Source organism: Solanum verrucosum, unplaced genomic scaffold (assembly GCF_900185275.1).
Source record: "Solanum verrucosum unplaced genomic scaffold, falcon-dt-bn FXZP01000268.1, whole genome shotgun sequence".
NCBI lineage: Eukaryota > Viridiplantae > Streptophyta > Magnoliopsida > Solanales > Solanaceae > Solanum > Solanum verrucosum.
Window position 1 is genome coordinate 497138 of NW_026019957.1, and position 24326 is coordinate 521463.

The window sequence follows — 24326 nt, forward strand, 5'->3', positions numbered from 1 at the left end:
TACTAATTGTGTGGGATAGATATGATCCCTTTCACTTTTAATCTGAAGTCTCAAATTCGAGTATGAAATAAAATTATCCTAGTCATTAATTTTTAATGCTAATAAAATGTGATAATACCAATTACTCGTTTCAAAGTCAAAAGCAGACTTTCTAGATATTTCAAAAGGATACAACAACATAAATCCTAATAGTGATATCTTCTCTCTGTACGTAGTCTTATTTTTTCTTATAAAGATCTAAATTATTTTTGATAAATCCTCAACTCAAGATATTTTCAAGAGATGATTCTTATATTTTTTAAATAAATTATAAATCCCATATTTTAAGAAGATAACGTGATGAAATATATAATTTTCTTTTTACGCTGATAATATATATATAATTAATATTTTCTATATATATATATCTAAGGAGCCTTTACAACACAAAAAAATTATAAAATGGGGTGTGCTTTAAGGAAACAAGAAAGAATATATGAAGATCAAGCTTTACTAGCAGCTCAAACACATTGTAATTTTCTCCTTCTTCTTCTTTTTTTTAATTTTATTTATTTATTATTTAACATAGATTATTTTTATGTCATTAAAAAATAATTATTTTCTAATTTGCAGTTTCTTTGGAAGATGTGAAGTCATTAACTGAAATCTTCAAAAAATTAAGTCGTTCAATTTGCAATGATGGCTTTATTAGCAGGAGTAATTCTAATTTCTTTCTTATAAAAATTTTCCTTAGTTATATATTTAATGACTTTCATATTTATGTAATATTTAGTAAATTCCCTAATTAAAAGTTTAATTCCCAATTATTATTATTATTTTAAAATTTTTTGTTAACAATTGATATTATTTTTTTTACAGGAAGAGTTCCAGCTTGGATTATTCAGAGATAACAGGAAACATTCTTTGTTTTCAGACAGGGTGAGCCAACTTCTACATAGCTCATTTTATTACGGTACAGAGACACGAATTCAGAATTTTAAGCTAGAATGAATATGATCTTGGTATATGACATGTTTTACTTTTTGTTGTTGTTGTTGTTTATATATAAATAATTCGAATGAAAAGTAATAGGTTCGATTGAATATGGAGAACTTGTCTTACATCTGACTCTATATTGTAACGACACTTATTCTTCAATTTTCTATTTCTTTTCTAGGCCTATAGTTTAGTGAGAAAATATTACTGTACAATAAAGGTGAATCCAGAATTTAGAGTTAGTATATAACATATTTTAACTTTTTTTTCATGTATGTAGTATAGAGTCGGTGGATTCAAGTTAATAAATGTGATCTTATTATCCAACACATCATAATTTTTTGTCATACGTATATATATAACTCGAATTTTTAAAAGTAATGAATTTAGTTAAATCAGTAGAGTTCATATATTACGTGTAGATGTTCAACTTGTTTGACTCCAACAAGGATGGGCTAATTGACGTTGGGGAATTTATCAGTACACTAAGCATCTTTCATCCTGATGCTTCTCAAACAGAAAAAATTGTTGATAAGGAAAATATTTTTCGAAAAACATTATTCTCTAATGTTTGATGTTAGAAGATATTTTTCACAAAAAAATATTTTCTTTATTTTTGGATGGAAGTCATTTTTCTTAACAATATGCTGTTTTCACTAACACTTTCATATTATTATTGATCTTTAAAAATACTTAAAAGTTTCATCAAACACTATCTATAACAATCGCTTTTTCAAAAATATTTTTTACTCTCCTTAACAAAATACTGAAAAACCAAAAAAGAAAGTCATATTTTTCAAATTATTTTGAAAAATAACTTTCGTCATACCAAGCCATTTTGATTATGGTTTCTGATTTTGCAGTTGCATTTAAACTATATGATATATGGCAAACAGGCTTTATTGGACGTGAAGAGGTAAAGTAATATTCATTTATTCATACAATATGACATTTATTAGAAGCTAGATAAGCCTTAATTTATTTAACTAAGATAATTTTATGATTTTTTTTTCTTGAATTTAATTTGAATTTAGGTGAAGGAGCTTATTTTTGGGCTATTATATGAGTCAGAATTGATACTCACTGATGATATAGTGGAAGTAATTATCAACCAGGTATGCAATAAAATTCGTTGCTAATCTATCGCAATTTGCAACATAAGCTGAAGCTAACAATTTATTTTTTGATAATCCGTTGTTAAATAATATTAGAAAGGGATTTTTGCTATTTTGGCAATACAAGTTGTTTGTCACTAATCATTCCTATTTCTTTTGTACTACCAATTAGTAAAACAATTTACTCGCATCGGATGTTTACATTAAAATTTGTGAATATAAGTCGTCTCTTTTAATTTATACACATAAAAAAATTTGGAGTCAAAAGGGCAAAACAATTAAGCAATTTGTTTTATAAAGGCAACAAAGATTGAAGATCAAACCAAAAGAATAACATTTGAATGGAAGGATGGATACCGTTAAATCGTTGGTTAGAAGGCGCATGTTAACATGCTCCTTGTAAGGCGCACGCTGGCATGCGCCTTGTAAGGTGCACATGGGGCATGTGCCTTACAAAACAATTGAGTAAATGATGGCGAAGGAATATTTATATTTTTTAAACGCTTTTTTTAAAAAATATTGTAAGGCGCATGTCAGCTCAAGCCTTACAAGGAGCATGTCAGTGTGCGTCTTCCAACGAACAATTTAATGACATCCATCTTTCCATCGAAATGTTGCCTTTTTGGTTTGATACTCAATTTTTGTTGTCATTTTGAAAATTTTGCTCAATTTTTTGGCCTTTTTGGCTCCGAAACATTTGATGTAGGTGACATGTATTTTATCTATAAATATTAAGTTGTTTAGTTTGATATAAACATCTAGGGCGAATAAGTAATTATGTGTCATTTTAATAATTACATGCAATTTACACAAGATATTGTCATTAACATATAGTTATACTCTTAACTAACCCATATTTAGTGCTAATTTTTTTTTTTTTGTGGATGAAGACAATTGAAGAATCACATTCTAAAGGGGATGGAAAGATAGATATAGAAGAGTGGATCAATTTTGTAGCTCATAATCCATCTTTGTTGAAAAATATGACAATTTAATATCTCAAAGTAATTCTCTAATCCTCCACTATATTTGCTTTACCCGTTACTCCCACTATACCTAATTACTTGCCCATTTTTACTTTTTTAGTTGTCCCTAATTACTTATCCATTTTGGTTCTTCGGACAATATTTTTTTACATATTATACCCTCAATCAATTACTTTGAAAAAGGTAGAACTTCTTGAAAATCTTAAATTTTTAATTCATCCACTTCATAATTAATAGGGGTAGAATGGTAAACTCACTATGTCAATAATTATTTTCTTAATAGGTGTGTCAATTCAAAAGTGGACAGATAATTAGGGATATAGGGAGTATAATAGTAAAGTTACAAAAATATATTTATCATCACATTAAAGTAAGTAAACTTAGCTATTATAACAATTAAAAGTCATATTATTTTTTCATGTTAAAAGTATAGAACTATGTTTAAATTGCTTAGAAAATACAAATGATCGAAAAGTCAAATTTTCAGTATGGGGTGATTACATGTTACACACCATTCGGTCACCATGCATGTTAGTATTCTGTCACTTTTATCATATGATTGAAAAATAATTGTTATCGTAAAGTTTTAAATTGTCTTAGAATTTTACCTATGAAATTTGAAACTTGATGAAGCGCTTATTTTTTTTAAAAAAAGATAAAAAAGGAGTGAGTGGCCATTTTTAGTTGGTTTATAATATAAAATTTCTGGTCATTTTAGAGAATTCACAAGATAAGTTTTTTTTTTTTTTTTTTTGCAGAGATATCACAGTTGTATTTCCTATTTTGTGGTGAATACACAAAAGAATGACGAGATTTACAAGGATTTCTGAGTTATAAAAGTGGTGACGTGGTGAGTACCCTTTGAGAATATAGTTGTTTTTGTAGGGAGCGCATGTAGTGGCTTTATTGCATTTTCTCAAATAATTTATGTTGTTCAAACTATTTAAAATTATTGTTATTTTCAACTATATTGAAAATTCTGACACACACCTGTCAACATTTTGAAAAAGTCCAGGCAACATACCATATAATATAGTAATATATCAATAATATCTTTTTAAGAAAAAATTATTCTCGCGCATCAAAATTTTTATTTTTAATTCTTTTCATTTTTTATTTCATATATATAGGTGTTTGGAGATTGAAGTTAACTATCAATCCCCAACAGCTAGAGGGAATTTTTTCAGAGGAAGGAAATACATATATAGGCCTTAATTGAACAAATGAGAAGTATTTCTTGTGGAGTAAATTGGAAATAAAACTCTTCCTAGTGTATTTTGTTGGGTTTTAAAAGGCGTGAAAATGAAGAGTTGCGACTTTATGAAGAGTTGTGACTTTTATGAAAAGTTGTGACTTTTATGAAGAGTTGCGACTTTTATGAAAAGTTGCGACTTTTATGAAAAGTTGTGACTTTTATGAAAGGTTATGACTTTTATAAAAGGTTGTGACCTTTCTAAAAGATTGTTACTTTTCCAAAGGTTTGTGACCTTTCCGGTAAGGCACAACAAGAACATTTTCACACTGCCCTTTGTTTTCTATAAATTGAGAAATTTCCTTTCATTTTAGTTGAATGAATTTTTCTGGACTTCTTCTACTACTACTATTAAATCTAGTATTCTAAGTGTACTTTACTGCCGTTGAGTGGTTCGCTGACACCGTGATTTTAGGTACCGATACACTGGTGAGTAAGATCGTTCTATCCTGAGAGGATATATTCCATTAACCTCGGGTACTTGAGAGGAATAATTTCCTTAAGGGGACACTGTGCATTCAGTGGGCTCGATTTTCTTTCTTTGAGAAAAATATTTTTATATTGTTCCTAATTTGTTTCTGTTTCTATTTTCTCTACTAGTTTTAATTTTCTAGTTTTGAAAATACTCTTTAAACTTTATTGTTTTTTACCAAGTTCTTTAAAATTTTGTTCTAAGTATCTTAGGAATACAAGATGAACAACAATCTTAAGGAAAATACTATACTATTGGTATTTCCTGTATTCTACTGATTGAGGGAAACAAATCATTGAAGTAGAAGATTAATGTACTACTTCTTCAGAATTCAATGCCTTGTTTAACAAGGTCGACGTGAGAATTTACTAGGAAAATTGGTGGTATTCCGATTAAAGATTACACTAGGTAACCTTCTTATTATTTATTTAAGGAGAAAAATAGCTTCTAAAAGTTAATTCTTTTGATTTTTTATCATGTGTATCTTGCGAAAAAGATCTACAAACCATATGTTATGGATTGAATTTTCCTTGGCAAATAGTGTTGCCTTTAAAATTCATTAGTTTGTAGAATGAGAGATGCACATTTTTGTTTGATAAAATAGTATGTCAAAATGTTATAGTTGGAAGGCTATCTGAAAAGAAAAGCATTTCTATGTGATAATCTAAGAATATGTTTTATTTTGTTTGGAGAAAAAAAAACTTTTTGTAGTTTTATAGTCCGTGTGAAATTTGATTGTGTCTGATTGTTGTAGACTAAATTTTTTTGTAGTTTTCTACTCTGGGTAAATTGGACTATGCAATCGATTTGACGAATATGAAAACTTTACCTAATAAGTTAGTGTTGTACTTTTGATTTTCTACAAACTTCATTGTTAAAAAAAAATTGTACAAAAGTTTTTGTATTTATTATTAGTATTCTAAATACTAAGTGGTATATCTAATTGTGATAGAATAAAGACCAGTGACTTAAAGTTTGTGATGCTGTGCCTACAATAGGTGCCTCTATGGAATGAACTTTGACGTTGTGTAAAGATTGTCAAAGGGATTTGAAGCACTAAAATTCTTTTGTAGAATAATGTTTTCAAAAGAGGTTTCATATTGACGATGGCATTTTGATAGTATGGAAAAAAGAATAGGTGGAAAAACTATTTTCAAATACTTGAAAAATATTTTTGAGATCATATGTAAAATGTGGAGGTTCTTTGCTTATGATAAAGATAAAATTAGACTTGGTGTCTAATTTAATTTTGGAGCAAATGATATGAAATTCAATGATACTTTTGTCTTATGTTAGACCCACAAAATTCTTCGAGTATATGTGATATTGTGGTTGTTGAGTTTCTCTTTTACTAGTATATGGTGTGACTAGTATGAAACTACCAAATTATATATATACTTGTTCAAAATAACTGTGTTCTTTTATGAAAATGTGCCACTTAAAATATTGTGATTTTTCATGAAAATATATGTCTATTAAAAAAAAGTATTTGTATAGACATGAATATTGGTGAATAGTCATTTGTCATGTTTTGTAAAAGAAGCATTTGGACTATATTGTCTTTATTGGACCCGATGAAACTTTGTTCATGGGTAGTTCTATAACAATCAAATTGAACGTTATGGAAAGGTCCTTTTGAAAAGGACATTTGACAAGGTGATGAATCTAAACAATGTTTGTATCACACAAAATTGTAAGAAATAGGAACAAATATTTGTGAGAAAAAGCTAGCTGGCGGAGAGCTTTTCAAACTCAATATTTTTATTTGTTCTTACTTGCTTGAGTCAAACTATTTGTGACATGAACACTTGAGACATGTCAATTACAAAACCTTGTAAGGAAAACTAATCAACTTAGAAAGTTTTGTCTAACTTTGAGTGCAATAAATTAAAATGTCAAGTTTCTGTGAAATCTAAGTATGCTGAGCATTCTGACATTTGTGATATGAAGTCAACACCATCTCGTGGTGGGAAAAAGTATCTCATAATTTTCATTGACAATTGCATTAGAAACGACTATGTCTATTTGCTGAATGGTAAGGATGAAACAATAGAAATGTCTATACAATATAATATTGAAGTTAAAAATCAGTTGGGAAAAAGATAAGAAGTGATAGGGATGGAGAATATAAATCTCCTTTTGCAGAAATATGTTTGGAAAGTGGATTTATCCATCAAACTACTGCTCTATTCGCCTCAATCTAATGGAATTGCAAAATGGAAAAAAAATCAAACTTTGGAGGAAATGATGGATACATTACTTATAAGTTCAGGTTTACCACAAAACTTATGTGGAGAAGCTATCCTTACAGCAAAAGAGAACAACTAAAAGTTATATTTTCATAAAGAAAGCAATAAAAAGTTTTGTTTGTTCAGGACACAATCTATTCCATATGAGAAATGAAAATGAAGGAAATCCAACTTGAAATAATTCAAAGTGTGGGGGTGTCTAGCCAAAGTCCAAGTTCCTATTTCTAAAAGGATTAAAATAGGACCTATGATATATTGTGGACTGTAAAATTAGACTTGAGTAGTCTAGTGAAGGGTCTAAAAGACCTTGGAAAGAAAAAAGGATAACGTACTTAATAAAGAGATTCAGAGGCGTAGTAAATGTCAAAGGACATCTACTTCCTTCAAATATGATTTTGTGACATTTCTTGTGTCTTTTGTAGACTCATCCTTTTGGAAAGATGGTGTCAATAGTGAGATTGATTCAATCTTGAGCAACCATATTGGAAGTTAATTGATTGTCTTCCAGAAAATAAACCTTTAGGTTCAGAGTGAATCTTCAGAAGGAAAATTAAAGTCGATGGAACTATTGACAAAGACAAAGCAAGATTTTTTGTCAAAGATTGTTGACAAAAATAAGGTTTTGATTTTGTCGACACATACTCACCAGTAACTAGAATACATCCATTCATATGTTAATTGCATTAGCTGTGGTATATGACCTCCAAATTCATCAATTGAATGTGAATTTTTTTTTCATAAATAGAGAATTGGAGGAAGAAATTTACATTGAACACCCGAGGGTTTTGTGGTTCCTGGTAAAGAAATTTGACCAAATCATGTTGGCAAATGGATTTAAGAATGATGGAAGTGATAAATGTGTTTACATTAAAATTACACGGTCATTATTTGTTTGCATATTGATGACATGTTGATAATCAGTAGAGACACTAATGACATAAATGCTACTAAACGTATGCTAGAAAGCAAGTTTGATATGAAAGATGCGATCTTAGGTATAAGAATCCTTAGAACTCCACAATGTTTAGCATTGTCACAGTCTCATTCCATCGAAAAGGTACTTGACTAGTTCAAACATTTAGATTTCAATATTGTCAAGACTCAAATAAATGTGAGTTTTGCATTTCAAATGAATGAAGGCGAAAGTGACTCACAATTGGATTGTACTAAACTATTGGGAAGTATGATGTATATCAAGAAGTGTACGCGATGAGATATAGTATGTGCTTAGTCGGTTCACGAGTAATCTCAATCAAACTCATTGGATGGCGATGAAAAGTGTTTTGGGGTATTTAAAACATACTCAAAACTATGTCTTGCATTATAACAATATCAAGCAGTATTGAAAGGACATAGTGATGCAAATTGGATCACCGGGATCAAATGAAGTAAAATTCACGAGTGGATATGTATTTACTCTTGGTGGAGGAGCAGTCTCTTGGAAATCTTCCAAAAAGACATGTACTGTTATCTCTACAATAATCTCTGAGCTAGGTGCTCTAGATAAGGCCGGTGAATAAGTTGAAAGACTCCGAAATTTCTTGATAGATATTATTTTTTCGGCTCAAACCATTGGCATTAGTGTGGAGTCCGGAGCCTAAAGGGCAAAAAAAATTGACAAACATTCTAAGAGGGAACATCAAATTTTTTTCTAACCAAAGGGGCAAAATCGCTACTGACGTAGCGATTTTGTTTGACGCCGTTAACAAATTAAAATCGCTGCCCTATCAGCGATTTTGTCCAACATTATTTTTTTTCAAAAAATCGCTGCCCGTGCAGTGTTTTTGCGATTTAAAAAAAAAAAATTAAAATCGTTGCTGTGGTAGTGTTTTTATAAAAACAAATTATTTTATTTTTTTGGAAATAGCTGTTGTTGCAGTGTTATTATAAACTTTATGGAATTTTTTTTTTCTTTAGAAATCACTGCCTTGGCAGTGATTTTGGTGGAATTTTTTTTTCGTTTGATTTTTTTTTTTTGAAATTTCTGTTAACTAGTCAACATCTAATTGTAAAAAAATCAAAATCGCAGCCTGGTGGATTTTTTTTTTGTCAACTAGTCACTTGACAGAAATTTCAAATAAAAAAAATTCCGCCAAAATCGCTGCCTTTTTTTAAAAAAAAATTAACAAAAATCGCTTTCCAGGCAGCGATTTTCAAAAAAATAAAATAAATTTCTTTTAATATAAACGCTGCCACATCAGTGATTTTAATATTTTTTATAAAAACAAATCACAAGAATGCTGCACGGGCAACGATTTTCTGTAGAAAAAAAAATAGTTGGACAAAATCGCTGATAATCTGTTAACAGCGTCAAACAAAATCGCTACGTCAATAGCGATTTTGCCCTTTTGGTTAAAAAAAAATTGATGTGCTCTTTTGAAATTTTTGTCAAATTTTTTTGCCCTTTAGGCTCCGGACTCCATCAGTATACATACACTTTGAAAGTCAAGACGCAATAGGTAGGGCATGAAGTATGATGTATAACGGAAAGTTTCGTCATATAAAACATAGACATAATACCATTAGAAAACAACTACTCTCTAATGGAATTATCACAATTGACTATGTAAAATCAAAGGATAATGTGTCGGATCCACTTACAAAAAGGCCTAACTAGAGAGAAAGTTGAAAGATCATCTAAGGGAATGAATTTACGGCTTAGGACAAGTCATCATGGCGGTAACTCTATCTAGCAGACTGGAGATCCCAAGAGCTAGATTCAAGGAGAAAAACAAAGTTGTGACTGACGGTTCGACATTGTCAACCAACTCAATCCATTCTCATGATGAAGACAATGCTCGGGAACAAGGATACAATATTAAGGCTTGTTAATGAGTTAATAAAGCTTAATGTTTTTAATGATTATTGCTAAGTTTGGCAGATTTGACCAAATATTGTATCTACGCAATAACACGGTTAGAAATCACCTATGTAAGTGTGAAGTGTAAGCCGCTTCAAAGAGGATGATTGTCAAAAGCCCATCTCTCTATACACTCATGAAACCAGGAGGTGTTCATGGCTGAAACGAACACAATCGTAAGAACCATAAATGGTAAAGGATTAATTGTGTGACATATGGTTGTCTTTGTATACACCAAAGCTCGATGGTTCAAAGATATCGCATCTACCGATTGACCGAGTATATATCAAGATAAAAAGAAGTGGAGTAGTGGAAAAATGAACCGTCGTGGTAGAAGGTAGATTATATTCTACTATAGGTACAAGAGTATATCTAACAAAGATCTTTCACTATGTTGTTAACATGATTTCTATGCCTTAGATGATGGTGTGGACCACATGTAACTTGAATTCGAATTAATGAAGAAATGAATTTTGAGTACACCAATAAAAGAAGAAAAGTGGAGTAGAAAAAATTGAACCATGATAAAAGATAGATTAGATTTGACTGTCCATTTGATAGTGGATTGGCACAACAATGGCGTAAACGTGATTGTTTCAGTCCTCTAGCTCTGTCCCTATTTGGAAGCCCAAGAAAAATGATCATGCTGATCTAATGAGGGAAAAAATTGTAATTTTAGATTATATTTTTCACTCTCTGTTTTATATGTAGGAATTTAAGTGGCATTTTGCTATGCCTCTTAGTATGATTCATGATGAATATTTATTTTGCTATGGGAAAGTGAATTGTGTAATTTAGCTTGATCTTTTATTTCCATAAAAAAAAAAAAATTGGCTATATCTTTTTTATTTAGCTATCTGATATTCAAAATTTACTTACAATCAATATAAATGACTAAATTAGCTAGGTAAATGTATATAGTGTATAATCTTTCCTTCACTATTCAATTTATATTTCTTGATTTTTAAGTCCTCTGGTAAATTATACATCACATAGGGTAAATTTCACATATGGTGATCGAACTCTACCTATTATAATAGTAAAGTCACAAAACATATTTTTGTCACGTGAAAGTTGAAACATGCGTGAATTGTTTGAAGCCATAATTGAATTGTGTAATTTAGCTTGATCTCTTATTTCCATACAAAAAATTGTCTATATCTTTTTTATTTAACTATCTGATATTTAAAATTTACTTACAATCGATATAAATGACTAATTTAGCTAGGTAGTCGTATATAGTATAGTTGAGGGATGTCGACTGACACCTCTTCGTCAAAAAATTACATTGTATAGCTAAAGTAAAAATACTTTTTATGTATATATATTACATATTGACACTCCTTGACTTCTACGCGATTTTACTTTTTTATATTTCGACACCCTTTAGTCAAAGTTCTGGCTCCGCCATTATATATAATCTTTCCTTCACTATTCAATTTATGTTTCTTGATTTTTAAGTCCTCTGGTAAATTATACATCACATAGGGTAAATTTCACATATGGTGATCGAACTCTACCTATTATAATAGTAAAGCCACAAAATATATTTTTGTCACGTGAAACATGTGTGGATTGTTTGAAGCCATATTTGAAACTCTAAGAAGTAATTTTGACCTACATACAATATCGTTTCTATATACACGACATAATTTTCGAAAAAGAGTTTTCAATATATAATTTTTGATAAAAATTATTCAAATGACCACCATTCAATATGTTCTGCTTATAAACAAGACAAGAAAGAATACATTCCATGCATGATTTGAAGGTTTGTGCAAATATGATATGACTTTTTTTAGATACATGGATGATAAAATGGATGCCTAATTTATGGTTCTCATTTTACTCTTTATGTATAAATGGATGCCTAATTTATGGTTCTCATTTTACTTTTTGCAATTTATTGCTTTTATATCCCAAATTCAAGGTACTCATGCAAATTGTAATTCTTTTAATTTTCTGGTCTTGTATAGCTTGAAGGAAATGTTATTAGCTATCTTTTATTCTTTTCTATCCGAGGTTCAATATTTGATTCGGAGCACCAATCAATTCAAAAATTATTAAAAATATGTAAAAGTTTCCTGATAAAAGTCCCATTGGAAATTAGCTCGTTGTTAAGAGATTTTCGTTAGTAGTAGAGTTTGCATTGCGTAAGACCTATTAAAAAGAAGAGCACTTTCACTTTCGAGGCTCGAATCTAATTAAGGGTGAAAGGAACCTATTTACCCCATCGCATCCCTTTTAGGTGTTTACCCTATTTTTTCATGTTTGAGGTTTTCTTTATCATGAAAGAAAAGAAATACATTCACCATAATTAATTCTTTTATCCTAAAAAGAAAATATAAATATTTTTTATTTGGCTAAAAAAATAAATTGGAGGAATAAAGTAAGTTGGTCCTTCCTTCTCATTAGCATTAAGGAGGTTAGAGAGTTGGAGTTTTGTTTAGGAGAAGAATTTTCGAGACACCAATGCTGCCTTGCCACTTGTGATAACCTCTTTAAGAGTGCATTTTATAAAGTTATTCTTTCGATATTTTATACTTTTTAAAATATATATATATAGTTAATGGTTCATCTTCACTTATGAATATAAGTTAATTGATTGAACCACATTAAATTATTATGTATCTTTTGATATTTTTTCCATTATCTTTTGACTTATCATGCATCATTCACGATTTATTTTGATAGTTTCTTTTAACACTTGATTATTTTGATCCGAACATTTGTGATTAGCTATCTGAAAGCATAAGAATAATTGACACTTCCGGATGATTGTAACATGAAAGCAATTCCAAAGTGGAGAACAGTCCCTTCATATTTCCTATTCCATAGTCTCCAATATCTTCCTTTTGACAGCATATATTCTTATTTCTATTACTCATATAAGCAAATAATTCTAGGTGAGAACCCTCTCTCTACGACAAATAAAGGATTTTACGGCTATAATTATCGCTATATTATATTTAGCAGCAATTATAAATACTAGAAGTTTTTATAACCAACACGTTATATAAATGTCGCTAAAGGCTTTAGCATCTTTAGATGCAATTATATTAACTTTGTTAGGACCGAAAATAATCAGGTGTAATGCGGAAGCTAGCAAAGTAAACCTCGAAAAATCATGAGTAAGAAGACAAACGAGAAATATATCAAAAGACACAAAGATTTAACGTGGCCCGGTCAATCGACCTACATCCACAAAAGATATGAGCAATTCACTATATAAACATGAGAGTACAAAATATAGAGAGAAATAACATCAACCAATTCACTCGAAATACATGGGAGATTCACACAAGTGATAACGTATCAAGCTTGTGTCCCACAAATTCTCCCCCTAACCAAAACTCTCAAAGCCCGTAGGACTACATTGTGAATGCTGATTAAGTTAGAAGGAACATGCCTCTATTTATAGAGTCTTAAACCTTTTCCTACAAGAAAAAGACTAGTCACTTCAATCCAAAACCTTTTCATAAAAGGAAAACTTATTTATGGTAAGAAACTCAGGACAAATAATACCCAACAAATCTCTCCCTTGACCTGAATTTCTGACAAAATAAATTTGTCCACCTTCTTCACATAATCTTTAACAGTTTGCTTCTCCTCTCCATAAGCTCTTCCATTAAATCTATGTCTCGACACAGAGAACCTCTCTGAAACAATTTCTCCAACAAAATCTTCATTACTGTCAAAAAGATTGCGGCTAGAACTACACCCGTCAAGATAAACACCCATCTCTAACTTGACTCCATCATAGAACCATTGGACCTGGCTCCATCATTGAACCATCCAACCTGACTATATAACAAACTTAATTATCACTAAATATTTTTGGAGCAATAAAGCGACTATGAATGCGATGACATTAACTCAATAACCGCTAAAAGGAAAATATATTGCTACTGTCTCTTTTGTTGTAGTGTCTCTTCAAATCCCATTTATGGAACTATATACTGATTATGATGTTACTTAATCAACATATTCCATATATTGATGTACCAGATCGGCTAATGCTCTCAAAACTTGATTATTAATATATAATCTTATGGTACTATATATATATATCGAGAGAGAAAGAATTGATAAGCTAATTCATGTAGATGTATATTTACCGGGTTACCCACGTAAACTAGAAGCAAAATTGGAAACGAGTCCATGTTCTTTGATGCCTTTCTCATGAAATTGGAAACTACTTGTGTGCAACCAATTTGGTGAACAATTTTTATTCCCAGGCAATGGCACATTATAAAAGCAATAGGACCTGGTTCCCTCAATAAACAACAACACTAATAAAGAAAAAGGAAAATTATTGGAAAAATGAAAATGTAAAATTAAAAGAATGGAATTCCTAGGAATATGAATAAATAACTTATATAAAATGTAATTATGTGGAATAGATATGATCCCTTCACTTTTAATCTGCATGAAGTCTCAAATTTGAGTCTCGAATTAAATTATCCTAGTCATTAATGCTAATAAAATGTGATAATACCAATTACTCTTGTTTCAAAGTCAAAAGCAGACTTTCTAGATATTTCAAAAGGATACAACACCATAAATCCTACTAGTGATATCTTCTCTCTGTACGTAGTCTTATTTTTATCTTATAAAGATCTAGATTATTTTTGATAAATCCTTGATTCAAGATATTTTCAAGAAATGAGTCTTATACTTTTTAAATAAATTATAAATCCCATACTTTAAGAAGATAACGTGATGAAATATATAATTTTCTTTTTACGCTGATAATATATATAATTAATATTTTTTCTATATATATATATCTAAGGAGCCTTTACAACACAAAAAAAATTATAAAATGGGGTGTGCTTTAAGGAAACAAGAAAGAATATATGAAGATCAAGCTTTACTAGCAGCTCAAACACATTGTAATTTTCTCCTTCTTCTTCTTCTTCTTCTTTTTTTAAATTTTATTTTTTTATTTAACATAGATTATTTTTATGTCATTAAAAAATAATTATTTTCTAATTTGCAGTTTCTTTGGAAGATGTGAAGTCATTAACTGAACTCTTCAAAAAATTAAGTTGTTCAATTTGCAATGATGGCTTTATTAGCAGGAGTAATTCTAATTTCTTCCTTATAAAATTTTTCCTTAGTTATATATTTAATGACTTTCATATTTATGTAATATTTAGTAAATTCCCTAATTAAAAGTCTAATTCCCAATTATTATTATTTTTAAAAAAATATTTTGTCAACAATTAATATTATTTTTGTTACAGGAAGAGTTCCAGCTTGGATTATTCAGAGATAACAGAAAACATTCTTTGTTTTCAGACAGGGTGAGCCAACTTCTACATAGCTAATTTTATTACGGTACAAAAACGAATTCAGAATTTTAAGCTAGTGAATTCAGAATGAATATGGTCTTGGTATTTGGCATGTTTTACTTTTTGTTGTTGTTGTTGTTTATATATAAATAATTCGAATGAAAAGTAATAGGTTCGATTGAATATGGAGAACTTATCTTACATCTGAACCTATATTGTAACGATACTCATTCTTCAATTTTCTACTTCTTTTCTAGGCCTATAGTTTTGCGAGAAAACATTACTGTACAATAGAGGTGAATCCAAAATTTAAAGTTAGTAGGTTCAGATTAATAAGTATTTATGTATTATATTACATATTTTGACTCTTTTTTTTCATGTATGTAGTATAGAGTCGATGGGTTCAGATTAATGAATGTTATCTTATTATCTAACACATTATAATTTTTTGCCATATATGTATATATAACTCAATTTTTTAAAAGTAATGAATTTAGTTAAATTCATAGAGCTCATGTATTACGTGTAGATGTTCAACTTGTTTGACTCCAACAAGGATGGCCTAATTGACGTTGGAGAATTTATCCGTACACTAAGTATCTTTCATCCTGATGCTTCACAAGCAGAAAAAATTGTTGGTAAGGAAATTATTTTTTGAAAAACGTTATTTTCTAATATTTGATTGTTAGAAAATATTTTTTGGGAAATCATTTTTCAAAAAAAATAATTTTCTTTATTTTTGGATGGAAGTCATTTTTCTTAACAATATGCTGCTTTTACTAACACTTTCATATTATTATTGATCTTTAAAAGTACTCAAAAGTTTCATCAAACACTATCTGTAATAAACGCTTTTTTCAAAAAATATTTTTTACTCTCCTTAACCGAAATACTGAAAAACCAAAAAAAAAAGTCATATTTTTTAAATTATTTTTAAAAATAACTTTCGTCGTACCAATCAATTGAAACTATGGTTTCTGATATTGCAGTTGCATTTAAACTATATGATATATGGCAAACAGGCTTTATTGGACGTGAAGAGGTATAGTAATATTCATTTATTCATACAATATGACATTTATTAGAAGCTAGATAAGCCTTAATTTATTTCACTAAGATAATTTTCTGATTTTTTTTTCTTGAATTTAATTTGAATTTAGGTGAAGGAGCTTATTTTTGGGCTATTATATGAGTCAGAATTGATACTCACTGATGATATAGTTGACGTAATTATCAACAAGGTATGCAATAAAATTCGTTGCTAATCTATCGAATTCGCAACATAAGCTGTAGCTAACAATCTTTTTTTTGATAATTCGTTGTTAAATAATATTAGAGAGGGATTTTTGCTATTTTGGCAACACAAGTTATTTGCCATTAATTATGTTATCTCCTATATTCAGGTCAGTAAAACAGAAATAGAAAAAGATGAAATTGAAAGATAGAAAATAAAAATTTGAGTCCATAGGATCCACTGTATATCTTTAAGAAATTTAATCCCTTCAAGTATCTGAGTTTGTAGATTAATTCCTCCCAAGATAAAACGGATTAACTATAAGGCGCATGTCAGCATGAGCCTTGTAAGACACATGTCAGTGTGCATCTTACAATGCGCATGTCAACATACGCCTTACAAAGAGCATGTCAACGTGCCTTCCAACCAACGATTTCATGGCATCCATCCTTCAATCCAAATTTTGCCCTTTTGGTTTGATCCTCAAGTTTTGTTGCCCTTTTAGAAATTTTGCTCTTTTTTTTTTAACCCTTTTGGCTCCGGAACATTTGATTTAGGTGACATATATTTAAACTACAAATATTAAGTTGTTTAGTTTGATATAAACACCTAGGGCTAATAAGTAATTATGTGTCATTTAATTACATGCAACTTACACAAAATATTGTCATTAACATATATTTATACTCTTAACTAACCCATATTTAGTGCTAATTAATTTTTTTTTGTGGATGAAGACAATTGAAGAGGCAGATTCTAAAGGGGATGGAAAGATAGATATAGAAGAGTGGAATAATTTTGTAGCTCATAATCCATCTTTGTTGAAAAATATGACAATTCCATATCTCAAGTAATTCTCTAATCCTCCACCATATATACTTTACCCGTTATTATAACAATAAAGTTATTATATATCATCACATTAAAGTAAGTAAATTTAGCAATTATAACAATTGAGTCATGAAATTATTGCTTTTGTCATGTTAAATTAATAGAACTATGTTTGAATTGCTCAGAGAAGTCAATTTTTCGGTGCAGGGTGATGACATGTATAATTACTATCGTGAAATTTTAAATTGTCTTAAAATTTTACTTATAAAATTTGAAACTTCCTATCAAAAAAACATGACCAAAAAGTACTTTTAATTGCTTTATTAAATTTATGATCATTTTACTGAATTTTGAATTTCATTATGTTTCAGGGATATCACAACTACATTTCCTAATTTTGTGGTAAATACACAAAAGAATGATGAGATTTACAAGGATTTCTGAGTTATAAAAGTGGCAACATGGCTACTAACCCTTCAAGAATGTAGTTGTTTTGGTAAGGGAGCATTTATCTTCAAAGCAAGACTTTTCAAATTAGGCCTCATATAATAGGAATGTTGATTAAAATGACTCAAATGAAGGTGCAGAGAATCGAACCCTGTGCCTTTCGCAGGCGAAGCGGGGGCTCCATCATTTCAAAAGTCCTCCTGCGACTCAATAACAATTTCACCTTCTTTCAGCTGCAACTACTGACGTGCCATCAAATAATGTGGGAAGAAACTATGAAGATATACCCATCTTTTACGGCTAAATGTACTTGAGCCAAAAGAAGGAATCAATGCCTCCCCTTCATTAGGAATACAAAGCTTATCTAAACACAACAAAGACACATAAATCAAACCAAAAGCATGTTATAACTTATAATGTATATAAATCAGTAGCAATAAATTAGGATGCCTAACCGACTTTTGAATTATTTTTGTTGTTTTAACTTCAAGTTTTTATCAACACTACTTATTTTACTCAACTTTAAAACTATTATTGCTTAAAAACACCAAAAATTAGTCCATCCAAACAGACTCCAAAACTAAGAAATGCTGTACAAGTTTCTAATATGGATAGAATAAAGCGAAATGGAATCACATGTTCCAAACAGTTCTCGTCATTCTTCCAGAAGAGATAACATCCAGGCTGCACTGAGTTACACAAAGAGGACCAAACCGAGCAATAGCTCATGGATCAGCTAGCATGGAGCTCTGCTATCACTTCTTTACAAAACAACCTAGTTGCAACGACATATGGATCCACAGCTTAAGCACCGGTCTCCTCACTTGCCAAAACGACCCCTAGCCCATGGCGCTACATGCTGACCACCTCCATTTCTCTTTGGCATGTTGTTCTGCTGAGATTGCATTTTCATCCTCTGTTCCTTCATATTTGCAAATAGAGAATCTAATGTCTGAGGCCTCTGCTTTGACACTGGCTTGACTTCCTGCTTTTGTTGCTACAAACAAAACACAGACCTTGTTACATTTTTTCCAGAACTTACCAAGTTCTATGCTAGCTGATCTACAAGATCAATGACATCACGAAGGCAATGCAGGATGTAATTTACAAAGGAAGAATTCATACAAGTTACTGTTGAATCTCTCTTACCTTAGCAATAAACCTCCCACCATTTGCAGCAATCTTCTGAACTGGAGGAGCCCCAAACCTGCACAAGTAACAAAAAGAGAATTGAAGAGACTGTAGGGAGAAGTGCTTATCCGCAGATTACTTACTAAAGGGTGAGCAGCACCAAGATGCAGAGGACATTCCCAGTGAAATCATTATGCACGTATAGTTTTTTTACTTCCAACTTACCATCGGTCCTCAAATTAGAACTTCTCAACTAGCCAAACCTTAAAAACAGTAGCAGCATCCAAAACAAAAATTGATAGCTTTCAGCTCATCCCCCACCAGAAGGAAACAAAGTCCAAACTAGAACTAACAGAAACACTGATGTGGAAGAAATATCCTCTTGGGTTTTTGGACAACTTTCATCAGTCAAATATCCAATAGTACTCCTAACTTCAGCAGAACGGCTTTCACCACGAAACTAGAACTGCTTCAATAGAGTTGCAGCAAACTTCCCAACATTACATAATTCAACACAAAATTTAAAGCCCCCCACACGTCCCACAAACCTAACTGTTTCTGCTAAAGAGCTCAAGTACAACATGCAATCTCTATCCTCCAACACACTGTCATGAGGTTACGGCACAAACAAGAGTTGGATACACGCCCATGCAAAGAGAAGTATCACCATTTACGTGACCCGCAACAACAATTTCAAAAATCAATACCACCCACAAAATAATACAAAAATGTTTGTGTAAGGTGTAGAAGGTAAAACTTAAAATGCACAGCAGCCTCGCAAACTCATTGCTGAAAGAAATCTGATGAATGCCATGTGTCCATGCCTTCCCAAACTTCTTATCAACATAAATTTTGATGGTTGAGCAGAGGAAAGAAAATGCGGAAGAATTGCTTATTAATATCCCAAAAAGAAATTCAAAGACATTTGTCATGCTCCATGCCTCCCCAAACTTCTTATCAACAAAAAATTTGGCACTTAGAAGAGGAAAGAAAATGAGAAAGAATTGATAATCCAAAACCCGAGGGGAATTCAAGGACAATTCATTGTGAAATAGTTGAGTCACTTCAAACAGAATCTTCCATCAGGACATCCTTTCTGTACCCAAAAGAAAATCACTGATAATCAATTTCCATAGAATTGAGTTGCCATGGGACAAAGTTATCCAAGGGCATCCATTCTTATGAAGCAACCATTCCAAAACCTCAAACTAACAAGTCATCATATACCCCATGATGTTGTCGCTACCAGACAAATCCTTGGAAACTATGCAGTTACCCCAACACAGGGAAAATCTCATTATAACATATCTTTATGCCAGCTCCCAGATGCATGTCAAATCCACCTTAAGAGTTCCACATCTTGGAGTGTCCTGATACCAACTTAAAAAGAGTAGAACCCAAATACAACACATGCACAACAAACTGAAGTCAACCAACATGTTGTAGAAGGATGTAACTTTTCTGAGGGAAAATAACCATCATTCGACACTTGAACAAACTTCCAAAGACTGCAACTTGAATGTCTCCCAACCGGATTAACAGGGAACAGCATGCTTTTGAAGTACATAAAATGAAGGAGAGACACATGGCAAATTCATCTACAATAAATAGGACCACAATTTACCTGCATCAAATGAGAGTTCAATTGTTACTCCAGATTTGACATAAGCCTGTCCAGGGAATTAACAAATAACAAGCTTAATCATATATTATCTTCACAATTCAATACACACCTCTGTTTATTTACATTCACTGCCTGGCTTCGATTGAAAGCCCTATTGCGAATAGGAGCAACTGCCGCCCTTCTGGCAGCCTCAGTTGCCAAAGGAAACTGGTCTCCCTGAAAATTTGATCTTCTTTGAGCAAGAGCCCCCTAAGAAGAAGAATATCAACACAAACAGTGTCTTTAAGTGTTCAACATTCACAAATATGAAAAAGAATCCATCAAAATCCTTCATAGGTTGCGCTAATTGTGAAGAGTACCTGTCTCATAGATGATCTTGTGTCCATAAACCTTTGTATCTTAGCAGATTTATCCTGAGCAATGTTATTAGAAAACTTTTGGCTTCTATTCTGCAAAATAGCAGACGATAGATGTTAAAAAAGTTCCAAATCAAGTTGACAAAAGCTGAAATAAACACTAAATGGTCAAGACAGTGATGTGCTTACCGAAACTCTTTGCTTCTTAGTTTTGGTTGTGTTCGTCTTGGACATCTTGATGATATCGTCTGCAACCATCAAGTGATTATCAGCAAAAGAGGAAGCAAACCAAAATATAGACATAAAACATATATAGCTGGCATGCTTACCTAATGTCATGTCCATTTTCTTCTCTGTAAGTGCAATAGTCTCAGTTGTCAGTATTTTAGCTGCCATCTGAGAGGGGAGGAAAATCAGTCAACTGAATATAACATAGAAATATCCAACTAAACTTAAAGGACAGCTGAAGATGCAGGCACAGAAGGAAAAATCAAAGTCGTCAAAAGAAGACGGAAGTATATGACAGATTGAATTGATCAATGAGGAGAAGGATATGGTTAGCGCTGAACATGTGAAGAAAAATATCAGCTCAGTGGGAAAAGATAGGTCACAAAATACAGAGAATAAAAACCAACAACTAAACAAAAACTGTTGCCCTTCCCCTCCCTGCCTCTTTCTCGCTGCAGGTGAAGGAAGGTAACAAAATACTTTAGTTTAATCTGACAATCAGACAAATAATCATGCAGGAATGCAGTTATATGGGAAGAGTTCTATTGGGACAAAATTTACAGCAAACTAAAATTACGTATTAGAGTCAATGGCAACATCATCATTCATTTTTTCTCTAACCTCAAAACTGTTTTTTGTAACAGTATCTAATATTTTAAGAACTTTTTTATCAACGGAAGAATAGTCACATAACAAGCACAAGCTATAACACTAAACAATGGAGAAACTTGACAATACTAACCAAAGGGACAAAGCAACTGCTCAAATAGACAAGTTAGAGCGATGGCCCAAAGATAAACATGACCCGCCCGTAATCAGAAGTTCCAGTAGTTTTTACACACCTTTTCAAAAAATGTAACACATCTCCGCAGCATTCAGCCTTTTTAAGTTTTAATAATCCCAACAACAACAAAAGCACAGAAATAATCAGGTACTCTGCTCATAAATCAAGCTCTCATTGATATCTAGAAACTACATGCCAACCCTTCACTCCACCTAACGCCTTTTAAGGAACAAAAGTTGAAACTAACTCCACGCTCGATTACCCCTACCAGTTTCTCCAAATTCCATCCAGAATCTAGACATTCTAGCACAACAAAGAAAGCATTGATGTGTGCATTCTTAGAAACAGTAAGTACAGCATAGCTTCTTCTAGGAAATAAATCCTCTCATAATAAAACAAACTGAAAAAAAAAAGAGCAGGTACCAGGTTTCAGCAGAAGCAACTACACCTCAAACTAGTGTGGGCCATTAGCTATATGAAGTCAGTACACATATTCTGCTCTATCTGGTCAGATCTCTTTACAATTCAGCTTATTAAGTGTTCACTTAAAACAGTGTAGGTCCTCCTTATCTCACAGTGACCTAACAACTCTTAAAACTAGGACTTACTGTCATCCATTTAATACAAATTTCTCAGGTCTGCCTAACAAAAGGCTGTAAAACGAAATCATCAAAAAAAGTTTCTGTAATAGTGAAGCAAACTTGAAAGGTGAAACTAGGTCTCTGATAACCACAAAATCCAAAAATTTAACAAATAACTAAAGCAAATTTTCACTCTAGAGAAGCTTTTTGAGCTAAACATGTAAGAAAAAAGAAAGGACAAAACGAGCTGAGAACGCACAAACTGTCTCAAAAATTGCAGAAACACTAGTTCTCCTTAATAATTATGAATTTATGACTAACACAACATTAACAACTAAGCCTCTGTCAAGTATTTGGTATCGTCAACTGTAACTTCTGAAATTTCATAGAATTCCTCAAATCCACATAACAAAAGGATGTAAAATGAAAGCACCAAAGAATTAGGTCTCTGATAATCCCAACATCAAAAGAAATTGAACTAATTAGAGCAAATCCTTCACTCATTCGAAACTTTTTTTGAGCATAACATCATGAACATACAAAAAAAAGGATAAAAACAGCTCGTGAGGAGCAACACAAACTATCTCAAAAATTGCAAAAACACTACAGATTCTCCAACTAAGCCTTACTTTCAACTATTTGGTATCGCCAACTTCAACTTCAGGAATTTTCATAAAATCCCTCAAATCCACATAACAAAAGGATGTATAAAGAAATCACCAAACAAATTAGTTTCTAATTACCACAAAATCAAAAGAAATTAAACTAATTGAAGCAAAATTCACACTCATACGAAAATTTTTGCGCATAACAACACGAACATAACAATAAATTAAAAAAAAAAGTATAAAAAGAGCTCGTGAGAAACACAATCTGCCTCAAAAATATGCAAAAATTGCAGAAAATAATGGTAACAAAAGTAAACCTGTTTATGTTTGTGAAATCGAGTAGAAGATGATGAACTTCCTGAATAGAGCTGATGTTGAATGCTAGGGTTTCGATTCTTTTAGAAGAAAAAGACGGCGAATTTAGAGTGATGAAAAATTATGGTGAAACACTTACGAAATTCTATCTATTCACGAATTTATATTATATATGTAGAGGCGGTGCACCGTTTGATTATTGGATCGAGCACGAACAAATCACGTGCTCCACTTATTTCTTGTTTGGATGGTTGTTCGTTGTTACTCATTAGACTACACTTTCTCCGTTCACTTTTACTTATTCAGATTCTACTCATAATAATGTGTAGTTTTAGATCTTGGAAAATAAGCAATTAATATCGAGGATAAAACACATAAGAGATTATTTTTTTACGATATGTTAAAAGTGACAAATAAAATAAAATAAAAAATCTATTTTTGGAGTACTTGACATATGACAAGTAAAAGCAAACACAAAGAGTATTTTATTGTTATTTTAAAAAAATTAATCATAAAAAACACACCTAAATATTATTATTTTTGTAAACTTTATAACTTAAAGAATCAATTGTTCTCTTTACATATCTATATTATAGGGATCGTTTGGTAGAGTGTATAAAAATAATGCAAAATATAGTGTATTTAGTAATGTTGAGATTTTTCTTATGTAGCATTTGATTTGGTGTACTTAAGTATCGTGCATTGCATAATTTCATTTAAAAAAATATTTATTGTAAAAAAGTTTTTGAGGGACAATTGTGTCTTTAATCATGCTAATACATGCATTGGAACTCACTGCATAACTAATGCATATAAATCTATGGTATTAGTGATACGCTCTTCAATATACGTATTACTAATACAAGCATTAGTTATACATAAGTTGAAAATGTGTACCAAACAAAGTACTGTAATAAACAAAGACAATGTATGCATTATTTTCTCCAATACACTCTACTCTTTCCGTACAAAAACACTTTG

The 24326-nt window shown here is 31.2% G+C and overlaps 3 protein-coding genes across 4 annotated transcripts; 2 read left to right on the forward strand and 1 right to left on the reverse strand.

Moving 5' to 3' along the window:
- Positions 1 to 441: 441 nt before the first annotated feature.
- On the forward strand, positions 442 to 3085 carry LOC125814582 (calcineurin B-like protein 4). Its single transcript, XM_049494047.1, has 7 exons — positions 442 to 511; positions 613 to 693; positions 857 to 918; positions 1398 to 1500; positions 1833 to 1891; positions 2010 to 2090; positions 2981 to 3085. The coding sequence occupies exons 1-7, from the start codon at positions 442 to 444 to the stop codon at positions 3083 to 3085; spliced, it is 561 nt and encodes a 186-aa protein (XP_049350004.1).
- An 11641-nt stretch (positions 3086 to 14726) lies between these two features.
- LOC125814580 (calcineurin B-like protein 4) lies at positions 14727 to 17715 on the forward strand. Its single transcript, XM_049494045.1, has 8 exons — positions 14727 to 14804; positions 14912 to 14992; positions 15157 to 15218; positions 15736 to 15844; positions 16196 to 16248; positions 16367 to 16447; positions 17178 to 17290; positions 17643 to 17715. Exons 1-8 carry the CDS (start codon positions 14735 to 14737, stop codon positions 17713 to 17715), a joined length of 642 nt encoding a protein of 213 aa, XP_049350002.1. The 5' UTR covers positions 14727 to 14734.
- A 444-nt stretch (positions 17716 to 18159) lies between these two features.
- On the reverse strand, positions 18160 to 23466 carry LOC125814548 (uncharacterized). 2 transcript variants are annotated; one of them, XM_049494004.1, is made up of 7 exons: positions 23348 to 23466; positions 21159 to 21225; positions 21019 to 21077; positions 20833 to 20922; positions 20583 to 20722; positions 18868 to 18925; positions 18160 to 18715 (listed from the first exon to the last, which is right to left on the reverse strand). In XM_049494004.1, the coding sequence occupies exons 2-7, from the start codon at positions 21223 to 21225 to the stop codon at positions 18539 to 18541; spliced, it is 591 nt and encodes a 196-aa protein (XP_049349961.1). In that variant the 5' UTR covers positions 23348 to 23466; the 3' UTR covers positions 18160 to 18538. The 2 variants fall into 2 exon arrangements, with proteins under 2 accessions (XP_049349961.1, XP_049349962.1); XM_049494005.1 differs by lacking the exon at positions 23348 to 23466 and adding an exon at positions 23052 to 23072.
- Between the last annotated feature and the right edge of the window lie 860 nt (positions 23467 to 24326).

Excerpts from the sequence above, each read along its gene's own strand:
- LOC125814582 (XM_049494047.1), top strand. The coding sequence starts at position 442 with ATGGGGTGTGCTTTAAGGAAACAAGAAAGAATATATGAAGATCAAGCT. Across the intron at positions 919-1,397 it reads ATTCTTTGTTTTCAGACAGG|ATGTTCAACTTGTTTGACTC; the intron begins GTGAGCCAACTT and ends TATTACGTGTAG. Across the intron at positions 1,892-2,009 it reads GCTTTATTGGACGTGAAGAG|GTGAAGGAGCTTATTTTTGG; the intron begins GTAAAGTAATAT and ends ATTTGAATTTAG.
- LOC125814580 (XM_049494045.1), top strand. The coding sequence starts at position 14,735 with ATGGGGTGTGCTTTAAGGAAACAAGAAAGAATATATGAAGATCAAGCT. Across the intron at positions 15,219-15,735 it reads ATTCTTTGTTTTCAGACAGG|ATGTTCAACTTGTTTGACTC; the intron begins GTGAGCCAACTT and ends TATTACGTGTAG. Across the intron at positions 16,249-16,366 it reads GCTTTATTGGACGTGAAGAG|GTGAAGGAGCTTATTTTTGG; the intron begins GTATAGTAATAT and ends ATTTGAATTTAG.
- LOC125814548 (XM_049494004.1), bottom strand. The coding sequence starts at position 21,225 with ATGGCAGCTAAAATACTGACAACTGAGACTATTGCACTTACAGAGAAG. Across the intron at positions 21,078-21,158 it reads GAAAATGGACATGACATTAG|ACGATATCATCAAGATGTCC; the intron begins GTAAGCATGCCA and ends TGATGGTTGCAG. Across the intron at positions 18,716-18,867 it reads GTGGGAGGTTTATTGCTAAG|CAACAAAAGCAGGAAGTCAA; the intron begins GTAAGAGAGATT and ends TTTTGTTTGTAG.